The sequence below is a fragment of the Juglans regia genome, chromosome 6 (assembly GCF_001411555.2).
Source record: "Juglans regia cultivar Chandler chromosome 6, Walnut 2.0, whole genome shotgun sequence".
NCBI lineage: Eukaryota > Viridiplantae > Streptophyta > Magnoliopsida > Fagales > Juglandaceae > Juglans > Juglans regia.
Window position 1 is genome coordinate 2,237,347 of NC_049906.1, and position 13,239 is coordinate 2,250,585.

Genomic DNA, 13,239 nt, shown 5'->3' on the forward strand with positions numbered 1-13,239 from the left:
ATATTTATATAAATTATAAATTAGTCTATTAGGAGTCAAAAAATAAATTTATAATTTAAAAAAATAAAAAAATTAAAGGTCGAAATATCGACCGATACAAGTTGGTTCAGGCTGAAATATAGGCTAGTATTGGCCGGTACAAAATATATATGATAATTGTACCGACCAGTACGATACGAGATTAAAAACAGTACTCCCGTGCATCACGGTGCATATACATTATAAGAAAATACTTATTTATTGTCAAATTAATATTTCTTGTTAAAATAATTATTTTTTATTAAAATAAATCTATTTTCACTACAAATAGTCATTTTCGACGTCACAAATAACTTGTCTTAAATACTTATTTTTATTATAGTAATATATGTAGCTAGCACATCATTTATAGATGATCGATCCTTTTATTGGTGAGAGGCTAGAGTGGTAGTTCTTCTAGAAGTCAAGAAAGCTTGAGCTCGATCTAGTTAGCTAGGCACTATATGACACCAATCATCTTGTGAAGTAGACTCCCAAGATGTCATGCATTACTGTCACACAACAGAGTTACATTACAACAGGCCGCTAAAGAATTGCTCCAATCATTAATTATGACATCATCAAACTCCTCAAAGCTAGGGTTGTTCTCCTGCATGGTTCACCCACAAATCCATATATATATATATATATATATATATATATATATATATATATAAAAGAAGTGTTAACTTATGTCAGGATGGATGCATTATTCACTTAAAAATCCAGTACTCACGTTCATCTATCTTCTAATCATTTCTGAACCCCATGAAACCGTACTACTGGATTTGTTTTCCTTTTAATTCATGAATATATAAGGAAGAAAAATAATGGTGAAAGTTGCCGGTTTTATCGACCAAAACTCTCGTTTGACTTCTCCAACTTTGTTTAATTTTGCCATGAAAAAACACCACACTATCGTCTCATTTTCCTTTAATAATACAAGATGTGGTATATTTATCACTATTAAATAATCTCTTGTTGGATAATTCTTTATCATCCAATGATGATAAATATGCGGCCACATCTTATATAGTAGTCGGATAAAAATGAGATGGTGATGTAATGTATAGCATTCCTCTCGATTTTTTGTTATATATGTTTTTTTTAAGTTTAAACTACGTACAGATTTTCTTTTTTTCTTGACAATGGTCCGGTACATGAGATTAATTGTGTTGATTAATCATTTGTACATGAGATACACTTCCCATTTTGGTCGTGCTAGATAATTATCGGGTCACGTCAAATTTTAGAGACAGCCCCAAAGAGATATTAGCTAGGAAACAGAGCATTTTACTTTTTAGTACTACAACATGGGTTGGGAAAGACTGCCAGGAGGCCTGCTTTTTAGGGCCTTATCAAGCCTTTCATGCATATCCACAGTTGCAACATCAATCATTGGGCTTGCTCCAATGTCATTCGTTAATTTTTATATATTGGGCCACTCCTAGACTTGTTATTACCAATATTTTGAATACCGTACCGGACGTCGTACCGGTCAAGGCACTGGAACGAAATATTTCGATACCGGTACCGTTTCGGGATAGCGTTTCGGGATAACGTTTCGGAATAGTCGATATATAAATAAATTATATATATAAATATATATATAAATTATATTCCAAAATAATAGTCTATATATAAATAAATTATATATAAATAAATTATATATAAATACATATATATAAAAATTATAAATAGTCTAGTCTGAATTAGGAGTTAAAAAATAAATTTGTAGTTTGAAAAATCGAAAAAAAAAAAAAAAAACACAGGCCGAAATATCGGCCGGTACCGGCTGAAATTTAGTCCGGTATGGCCGGTACCGGCCGGTAGGGCCGGTATTTTAGCCGGTACGGAACAGATATAGTACCTGTACCGGCCGGACGGCCGAAATGAAAAATTTCAACCTACTGGCCAGTACGGTACGAAATTTAAAACACTGGTTATTACTACATCCTTTTATTTGTTTATTAACGTGCATCAAGAATTCTGTCCATCTAGATGGAATCTTAAACTGTATATCCAGAAAAACTTAAGCATTAATAACATCGTATTTGGATAGAGTAATGATATACATCATACCACCATCTTACTTTCATATCTACCAACAATCTCAATCGAGAGTTTTTATCGAAAGTGCAATTTTTTATTTTTTTCAATAATTTTTAAACCCCTTAAATATTTTTTAAAAAAATAATAAACTCATTAAAAAAATAATTTTTTAATCATTAAGTAAAAGAAAATCCGTACAGATCATTTTCCTTTTAGGTAATACTTTAAAGTTCCATATCAATTTATCCCTTCATCAAAAATATCCTTCTTATTACAAATTTACCTTTTACAAGTGTGTAATAAAGGTACTTAAGTTTGTGTTTTATACGCATTTTCATTACTCTTGGTTTCTTGGAATTGGCTAATTGACATTATTACCTTCAAGTTTTTCTCCATTAAAAGTGAGGAATAATTTTTAAAAAATGGATAGACATGATCCTCTTCGTTGGGGCGTATCCCATATAATCATCGTACGGGCAGGATTATTAGGGTATCTTCGAAAAGCAAGTACATGGGAAAGCCATTGTGAGGAAGAGATTTCTTTTTTAAGTGTGTTCGAAAAATAAGCTTGTAGGGTTGGACATGGAATACCATAAAAGAATTAGAGCCTTGTTTGGGTATACAACTGTTCTCATATATTCTAATACAATTTTACTATTATTTACAAATTATTATTTACAGATCATTTGCGATACTCTTGATATCGAAATGGAACCTTAAGGTGTCTTATCAATTTGTTTTGGCTGACTTGACTGTATTTAGCTGGATTGACAGATCATGAATGCATGGTCTAATACTCTTCATCATAAAATTCGAATAATTTGCAAGAACAGTTCAAAATTAAACTTTTTTATACAAATCAAGATTTAACATATTAATATAAGAAAGGTGTAGCATTTGCACCACTTGAAACTACAACTTTTCTTATTATTTTCCCAATTAGCAAACAAACATAACCCATGCACAGATACATACGTATATATCGAGCAAATCCAATTAGCAGGGCATGATGTGAGTAGTCTTCGTCTCATACCTCCCCAACCCCAAACCGCCGCTTGCGGCGGACTTGAACCCATCCCTCAAGACCTTAAGCAGCTCCGCGCACATCCTCCTCACATGGCCCTCGCAGTACTCGCTCTGCATCACCAACAGCAGCTTCGTCACCCCATTGCTCTTCACCACAACGTCCTTCACCTTCCTGTCTCCATGCAAGCAGCACATCCCCCACAGCACTGCCACCGCGTCCTCCGTCCCTGCCTTCATCAGCCTCTCCACTACAGCCGCCACGCACTGCTTTGAGTCCTCGCTTATGGTCGACCGACCCTCCCCGCATGAGGCAGCCACTGATAATAGGTTTAAAGACTTCTCGGCGGTGGAAGTCTTGGTGTTGGGGTTTGAGAGCCTTTCGGAGAGGACTCGAACGAGTCCCAACCGGATGAGTTTGGATTTTCCAAAACGACTACCTGAGACGGCGATTAAACACGACAAAATGGCGTCGTGTAGGTCGGCTGTATTGGCATTGTCAGAGTTCAAGAGATGAAACAGCACCGAGACAAGGTCTTCCTTTTCTGCGATTCCGCGTTTGGATTCGGAGTCGGAAGCAAGCGACTCCAAAATCCTCACCGACTCGATCTTCGAGCTTAAACTTCCGTCTCGCAAAAGCAAACAAATCGAAGAGAAGTATTTTTGGTTATTGCTTCCGAAAATCAACCCGCGCACTCGTTCTTCAACTCCCTTTTGTGACATAATCAAATATAAAACCCTAACAACCAACTCCAAAACCTCTATCTCCCTACTTTTGCAAAGAAAACTGACGATGACCTCCACGAAGCTTTTGGAATGAGCCAGAAACCTCCGGTTCTCGTCGCGAACTTTCGCGAAGTCAACAATCTTTGCCAGGTAATCATGGCAATCGAGCTGGCCGCCGTTATCGCCCTCAATCATGTCGACGAAAATCCGAACTTGCTCAGACGAGATCAACGCGGCAGTACTAGACGAGGAGGAAGACGGAGAATTGAGAGAGGAGTGGTGGTGATGGAGGAGCCAGAGGTGGATGAGGCGATGGAGGGTGAGGTTGGGGACAAGGTGCTTGGAGGGGAGGACCTGCATGGTGGCTGGACAAGTGTCATGGCCGGACTCGAGCCAGTGCTGGATGCTGGAGCGGTCGTAGGTGACCCCCGTGCACAAGCTCACAGGGGATTTCATCACCTCCATGGAGATGGGGCACCTGAAGGGACTGGGTACGGATATGGACAGTTCCTCCCTACCCATTGTCGGTACAATTAAGCTGCAGTTGCAGAGCAGAGTGGAGAGTTGTTGTGGGAGGTGGGCTGTTTTTCAAGACACGGAATTTAAGCTTTTAAAGTGCCAGGAGCGACGTCGTGTTGAAGTGAGGTGAGCCACAGGTTGGTTGGTCAAATACGTGTTGTATTAATTTGTAAATCCTGAAGTCAAAACTTGTGCTTTACTTTATGGGTGTATAGAGCGTGGAATAGGGGACACTTGAATGGGTCAAGGAGACCTGATCTCACTCTAGGTTGATCAAGTCAAGTTTCTCTCAAGACCCATACTACTATCAAATTGAATGAACCAATTGCTGTGAGACAACACCTTTGCTCCTAGCATTAGAATCTTATTTGATTTCTCAAGTTCACATAGTATTTCAACATTTACTAGAATATTTTTCTTTCTTTCGTCCTAAATTTTGAATCCCTTTTCACACGTAATGTTATAGATTACATTTTAAATGTTTAGGTTACGTTTGGATGTTAAGATGAGTTGAATTGAATTGTAAAAAGTAGCATTTTATAGACCTTATTGATATGGGTTTAACTTTTTTCAAGTTGAGATGTATGAAGTAAGTTGATATAAGTTTAATTTCTTTTTATAGAAAGTTGAAAAAGTAGTAAATCTCATCAATGATTGATTTGAGATGAGTTGAATTGAGTTTAACAACTAAACACAACCTAAGTGGTTATTGTTTAACTAATCGATATAATTTAAGATGAACAGCAATATCACTCCATTTATTATTATTATACGATGATAATCAGTACAAATCTATCTTTGAGCACCGGTTTGAATTGTGAAAAAACTTTATAATTGTGTGAAACATATGACGAATCTTGTTGTAATAAAAAAAAATACATGGAGGTTTATTGATGTTTTCAAAGAGAAATGCAACGACGATTAGCACTTGGTCCTCAACGTGGGTGCAAACATATAATTATAGGACCAGCTTATAGTTTAGTACTCTAAAATAGAAGAAAAAGGGAAGCAACATTAAGCAGGATGTGGCATTACAACTAGGGGTGGGCAGCGGGGCCCTGCCCCCGCTAGCCCGCCATGCTTCCGCCCCGCCTCCGTATGGGCGGGCGGGCTACCCCGCCTCTGCTCCCGCTCCACTTCCGCCCCCTGCCCCCGCTTAAGGATGACTATTATATTATCTTTGTCTCTTATATAAAAGTTGGTCTAGGATGTCAAATCAATCCAAAATCTAACTCTAATGAATTTAAGTTTATTTTTTATTAATAAATTTAAATTATATTATAATTTTGGTCTAAAAATATTAATATTTTTAAATCAAAAAAAAAAATTTTAAACACAATGTGGTGCCTAGACGAGAGGCGGAGCGAATTGAATTTTTTTCTCCGCCTCCGGCCCCGCCCCCAACCCCCGCATGGTGCGGGGCGGGATGCGGGGGATCAAGGCACCCCTCCTCCCGTACCATGTGGGTATCATCCTTAATTACAGCTCATTCAAGAAATTAATAAATGTACGTAGAAAAGGGACAATGAGTACTATATATGAGTCGATAAGTGGTGAGGCTGATTTAATAAAATCGAAAGCATGTTATATAATATATATATATATATATATTTATAGATTGGTATAATTAATAGGCCGGGAAGTTGCACGTAGGAACGTACGTACGTACACATTAATGTATTGTCAAATGTTTTATCCTTTGGAAAAGTCGACCAATATTTAAAGACCTAGACATCTTATTAATGTCGGCCTTTAATTTGCAGTTTGATTATGGCAAAAAACGAACAAGTTATTAATCTCAACAGAGATTTTTCCAGAAATTATCAAGAAGAAACATATATATATATTTCATAAATATATATATATATACAACAAATTATATTTACAGTTTTAAAATTTATAAGTTCGTGTTCTCCCTTAAAAAAAGTGAATGAATCCAAGATTTATATAAAAAAATTATTTTTTTAATAGTAATTTTTACTTTTTAAAAAAAAAATATATATATATATATATATAAGACTTACTTTAGAATTGTATGTAACATTATTATAATATATATATATATGCTTGTGATATATATAAATATATATCTTTTGCATGATCAAGTATTTTTAACTAATTTAATCTTTTCTATATAGTAATTTAATTAATGTTTTTAATTTTTTCGGGAATTTTAACTGAAGTTTTATTTTTGATGTTATAATTGTTAATTTCTTGGTCTTGATCATATTATTAAATATTCTAAGAAATGAAATTAAGGAGAAAGGAGGCGATGATATTCAATGATGCAATTGGGCGGCAGGGCTATCTAGCTAGCTCTCGAATGTGAAGACAACGTCTCACTGTATAGTAATTAATGAGAAGTACGTACTTGGATGGATATATATATATATATTTGAGGACAATTTGTTGGTAAAACTTCAATATTTGTAATTGGAGTGCTGCTACGCATCAGCCGCATTCTTTATACACCGTAATTTTATTTTTTATTTTTTTTAAACTCAACAATACTTAATGTGTTGAGATTTTTACATTAACAATAAGCTGATATAAGTAATTTTTTTTGTAATTGAGCCGTGCTACAGCATGAGACGGCTCCCCGACAAGAACAAAAAAAAAAAAATTTATTTTTGTTTAGCCATTTTTTTTATAATTTTAAATATTTTAAAAAAAAATAAAAAATTTACTGTATCACTAAAAAAAACTTCTTTAATCATTAAATAAAAAATAATAATTTATCGACACCCATTTCTCGATAACAACAGAATTTTTGTTTGTAATTTACCCAGCAGCTGCTAAGTTGCATCAAAATCTATGATTTTATGAGAAATATTCTTCTTATTAATTATTATTTATTATTTTATATTATATATTTTATAAAAAAGATATTCTCATATTTTATAAAAAATATTCTTATATTTTAAAAATAAAATTATAAATTTAAGATATGAAAGTGAATAGTTGTTAATGTTGAAAGAGTAATACTATATAACTTCTCATCTTCTACACATTATATTTTTTAAAAATTTTTAATTTTTTTTTATTTTTTTAGTTTATTTTTTTAAAACTAATTTAATTTTTTTATTTATTATTTATATATTAAATATTTGATAAAAGAAAAAAATAATAAAAATTAAAAAAATGTAATGTATAAAAATTATGTAAATAGTAAAGAGTTCTATTGATTTTTTGACGGTAAAAATTCCTTTTCTCTGAATCAAAAAGAAGAAGATGAAGATGGAAGAAGAAAGTCCCGTGTTTGTGTTACCAAGTTAGAGAGCATATGGGGCCCAATTGATCTACCTTTCTTTTCGAAAACTGAGCACATGACCACATGAGTCGCCACTTGCATCTGTCAATCTCCAAGTAGATGTAGTACTTTGACTTCCATGCTTGTCGAATTGGTTTGTTCCAACATTTATGAATCCGTAACTACCAACATTTATGTGTCACGAGAATCTACCCAGCCATCAATATTTATCTAAACAGTATCCTAGTTATATAGTTCACTTTTGCTCTATTGATCATTTGGTGCCTTGCATGTAATTTATTTATATATATATATATATATATATATATTGGATTCCTTAATCTCTTTTATGTTTTTATTTTAATTTTTTAGTACGCCACTTGTTACTATACGGTGGTGTCATTGTCACGTCAATAAGACAAAGTAAGTGGTATAATTAAGATAATATAGTAATATTTTTCTTTATTAAAAAGATGTTGCTACTCCGCCGCCCAACTTTTATACATTCTTAATACAATTGTACTTTTCTTTTTAAAATATTTTTTAAACATATTTAAATATTTTTTTAAAAAAAATACATAAATATACTAATAGTCACTTTCTTAACTATTAAAACAAAAAAAAAAAACTAAAATGTATGAACGGTCAAATCCAAGAGACAAAATGTGGGAGAAACTAACATTTTCCTTATCAAAATAACTCAGCCCCCCACCTTCCCCAATCTTTGCGCATTTAAACAAAAGAGGAGAAAAAGATATATATTGAGGGTAAAAAATGCCACAACTTGCATTTGCTCAATGTTTGTGTGGGATCCTCCTAATCTACCTTGTCTCACAAAAAGCCCATGAATCTTCCTAAAGAATAATGTTCTAGCGAGAATTGGCATATCATGAGTTCATGAGACGTGTTTGAGACGTTTCGGTCTAGGAAATTTGTAAGAAGAGTTGTCTCATTTCCTAAACATATATGCTTACATATTAGTTGTACACAAAGATCTTACAAAAACAAACTAATAACACTATAACCACAATAAAAATTTTATGTGCAGTCACTTTTACGTACTCTTTACGCACTCTACTAATATGATTGGTTGCATTACTTTTTTTTAATATAAAATAATTATTAAATTTGATGTAAGATGTTAAATTTACTTTACAATATAAAGTGGCGTACAACATAAATACATATCAGTTCATAAGTTTGTTTTTGTAAGATTCTTGTATAGATCAAATATTTTTCTTTTTGAAATACTTAATGATTTTTTAAGATAGAAGACTATGAGTAATTAAATACTTTCAATTATTTTTCCAAAAGAAAAATTAAGTACTTCCAAATCAAAAGTTTCTTAATTTGTTGATCATGAAGTTGATCAATTTGTTGATCGAGTTCATTCCTCAGTACTTATGCTAAGAAGGTGAGCTGCATGCATGCAAGCCATATTTAGGTTTTTGAAAAATCTTGGGAGTCTTTGGATTGGTTGTAGTCAATTCTCTAATGAGTTTAAAGTGGTGACCATTTTTCTTTTTAAGAGCTCTTATTCAAGATCTTTCCACCTATCATTAATTAATATATCTTCACCCGATTCAATTAATTATTGTGATTGCTTGTTTAAATTTGCCTCTACATATATATTTGTAAATTGGCCATAAATACAATAAAATATTTAGAAATTCCGATCCTATAAACTTTAGGCTATTGGGTATGTAGATGTGACAGAGACGTGACATCATCAAATCAAGGGCCCTCCAATGGGCAATGAAAATCCCCAAGTCGGCCATTAATTTCGACGTGCATGGCCCTACACTCTCACCGAACCACAAGACAAGACTCCCACTGTTTTTTTTTTTTTTTTCCTTTGATTTTCTTTTTGTCTCTCTCTTTTACTTTCTTCCATTTCTAACTTTGTTCGCAAAAACCCTTTTGGCCTTTTGGTTTCATCACATCTTTATGACTCGGAACACACATCCTAAAGACCCGTTCCAAGCCCCTGATCTGAAAAAGGCTTTCCTGGCTATCAAGGGACTATATATAGAATAATACTACTCTTATCAATGAGTTTTATCAATAATTTTTACCGCTTTACTTTTTTTATTTTTTTATTATTATTTTTTTTTACTTAATAATTAAGTAAATATTTTTTAATAATATTCTGAATTTTTTTGATTTTTTAAAAATATTTAAATATATTAAAAAAATACATAAAAATAAAAAATAAAAATCACAAAACCATTAACGATAGCTCTCAGCAGTAGCTGGGAGGTGGCTCTAGTGCCGCTCCTATATATATATTTGAGAATTATTATATACATAAAGATATTATATAAAATAAATTTATAAATTGATATGAATTTATAAAATTTGTTAAATTTATTTTATAATAAAAATAATTTTACAATCTGATGTACCACATCAATTTATAGATTTATTTTTATATAATCACTTTAATTATAGTATTTTTTTATATATTTACTAGTGTTGTGTATTTTTACTAGTTTTCAATCCAACCCAAAAATAAATAAATAAATTCACATCCAACCGCGCAATCGTACAGCACATGACCCCGCACGCATTTACTCCCCCATGTTTCCACATCTTCTCATTTGTTTGCTATTTGCTATACATCTGACCTTTCTTGTGCAAGCCACACCAGCACCCCCAGCATTCATAGCCTCTTTCTATTAATACGTTCTTGTCTGCAATCTTTTTTGTAGTTTGTTCCACGCATTTAAATCTCCACCTTCAACTTACTTACCAGCTCAACGAATCCCTGCCTCTCTTCCCCCCCTTCCCTTTTCCTTGTTGTTTGGTTTGTTTCTTTCTTGTTTTTGTGTCTTAACAGTTTGGTTAGATGGGTAGAAGGGACCTAGTTCTTCTGTTATTAGGTTTAACGCTCTTGATGCTCACAGTTGTGGTAAGCCAGACTAATGACCCAAGGCATGACCACAGTACTCAAGTTTTCAAGGTGAAGCCTAGGCCTCAGAACTCACCGCAGGAATTCTTGGGGTTCTTGCCAAAAGGATGGCCAATCCCACCTTCTGGTCCTTCAAAGAAGCATAACAGCATCGGGTTACAGAGCTCTCGAGGATCACCATGATAAAAAGTGATATATAGACATATATCTCTTCTTTCTTTCCATTCCTAAAGCAATCACAAATTGAATGACAGGTAATGTATGTAAATATATAAATGGTCTTCTTTTCTGTTAATGTTTTCACCCTTTTGTTTTGGCTTTCAAGGGGAAAACAGATTAGGTATAGTTATTAAGTGTTTTTATCTCCTCCTCCTTGGCCTTGAGGAAAATAGTGCTGTCTTTTACATAGCACATGTAGTTCTTGCAGGAGGTGGCTTTACAATATAGAATGAAAAAAACTGCATTTCTTTCATGTCAATGAGCACTAGATTAATTATGATCATCATGGCAGTGTATGGTAAGCTGAAGGGCTAGCGCTCAATGCTCATGGCATTGGTACTGCTCATGTCATGTTTGAATGCGTGCGAGTGTATAAACCTGTTTGTATGTGAACAAACATCCTCATTGAGCGACACCAGTTTTGTGCATGCCCTTTTGAACCCTATTTTCCTGCCCAGAGAACCGATTAACAATGCCTAATAATTGAAAAATCTTCCCCCGCTTCACTAATCATTTCTCTTGAGTTTGCTGAGTAGTTTAACTATATTTCAAATCATGCGTTGAATTCAAGACCTCGTTCGTTTGGATAATGGGAGCCATCAGCCATGTGAGAGTCCCCACATGGGAAATGGTCATTCTCAGCAGGATGCTGACAAACTTAAGGTCAAAGGTTGTTAATATTAATTCCAAGTATTGATTTCGCGGAGGAAATTAATTCAAGATACTCGATCGTAGAGCATCAGCTGATCCTTTGAATACGGGGAAAAAACTCTAACGAACCCAATATATAGTTAAGACAAAAAAAAAATGTTATGAAAAGTCTCTTCCAAGGTTACATAAATTAAAAGCTTCGAACATGTTAAAATATTACTGTGTTTGGACGTTGTCGGCAGAGACAAAGAAACATTTGCACGCATGGATAGGATCTAATTTAGATCAGCTGTTTTAGACTAATATCAAATAATAATAGATATGTCTATGTCTAATATGTTACATTAAAAAACACAAAATCTACCATATATACTTGACAGTTTAATTATTTTAATGCTTATTTACGTAAACCATAAACATTTACGATCAACAATAGTTTAAGGTTTTATGACTTGAGAAATTCTATAGAATTGAAGTAGTTCAAGAATTGCATAAGTTTTTCATATTGCATGCTATGGCTTTGAGGGATAAATAAGCATGTGTATATATATACCTGCCTCACATGTATCATTTTGGGTATCTCAGATAAATTAAGAAAGAAAAATTCTATATACCACACTATCATCTCACTTTCATTATACTATATAAGATGTAACATATTTATTACTATTGGATGACCTTTTAATTATCCAATGGTGATAAATGTGACACGTCTTACATAGTAGAATAAAAGTGCGATTTAAGTATGGTGTATAGCATTACTAATTAATGAATTATTCTCCGGATTTAAAAGCTCTACATTGACCCCCCAATGTGTGTGTATACATATGTATATATGTAAATATTTGTGTTTAAATAAAATGACAAAAATGACAAGTCACATATTGGTATATGGTGTAGAGAATGATAAGTAAAATTTTTCTATGTATATATATGTTTTTCTATATGAAAACCGGTGTGTTTGCACACCCTCTATTTTATTGACATGACATGAGACTTGATTTGTAAGAGATTTTAAAGAGTGTGTGCTTTGCACACCAACTTCCAAATAGAATATATATATATATATATATATATTTAAGAATATAATACAAAAATTTAAATCTACATATTCCAATCAGCTTAACCTTTTGGGACAAGTGGTAATTTTACATGGTATCAGAGCAAAAGTCCTGAGTTCAAACCTTAACCCTATACTCTACCCCCATTTAATTAATATTCAATGTGTTGGACAACCCATGAAAATGTATATTTAAATATTTATATTATTATCTTAACACTCTCCCCCACGTGTAAGCCAGACTCCTCATTCCCAAAAGTTTAAACTAATGGTGAAAGAATTATATTTAATTATTTGTATTATATTCTTAACCGATATATATAGAAAGATTGGAAGATAATTCAATGAATTGAAATGAACAAATATAAATCATCTACCAGCAGCCAGGAATAGTAGCTATGATACCATTACAGATATGAATAGATATAGATCTTACCATCGTTTTTCCTTCTTCCTTGACAATTTGTTCAAAATTTGTTTTAACAATATTTAAATTATTTTTAAAAACATAATAATTTTTAACAAAATCAAAAAATAATATATGTTTTTGTAAGACATACATTTTATCTTTTTATTTTCGTTTAACACGTAATTTTTCTGAATAAAAAAAAAGTAACATGATAAGATTATATATATATAAAAATATAAACGTCACTGGGATGGACCGAAGTAGTTAATTACTTTTGATAGTCAATTAGCCCCCTTTATTGAAAATTGTTGCCTGCTTTTGCTGACTGAGACCTTTCAAGGAGATTTACCAATTGCCCTTCATGTTCTTAGGACTTTTCGGCTTTCATTGGATACTGATAT

General features: G+C 32.9%; 1 protein-coding gene across 1 annotated transcript; it reads right to left on the minus strand.

The window, feature by feature from the left end:
• Positions 1-2,966: 2,966 nt before the first annotated feature.
• LOC108980673 (U-box domain-containing protein 28-like) lies at positions 2,967-4,421 on the minus strand. Its single transcript, XM_018951673.2, has one exon. The coding sequence runs from the start codon at positions 4,339-4,341 to the stop codon at positions 3,067-3,069; it is 1,275 nt and encodes a 424-aa protein (XP_018807218.1). The 5' UTR covers positions 4,342-4,421; the 3' UTR covers positions 2,967-3,066.
• Positions 4,422-13,239: the final 8,818 nt, after the last annotated feature.

Excerpts from the sequence above, each read along its gene's own strand:
- LOC108980673 (XM_018951673.2), bottom strand. The coding sequence starts at position 4,341 with ATGGGTAGGGAGGAACTGTCCATATCCGTACCCAGTCCCTTCAGGTGC.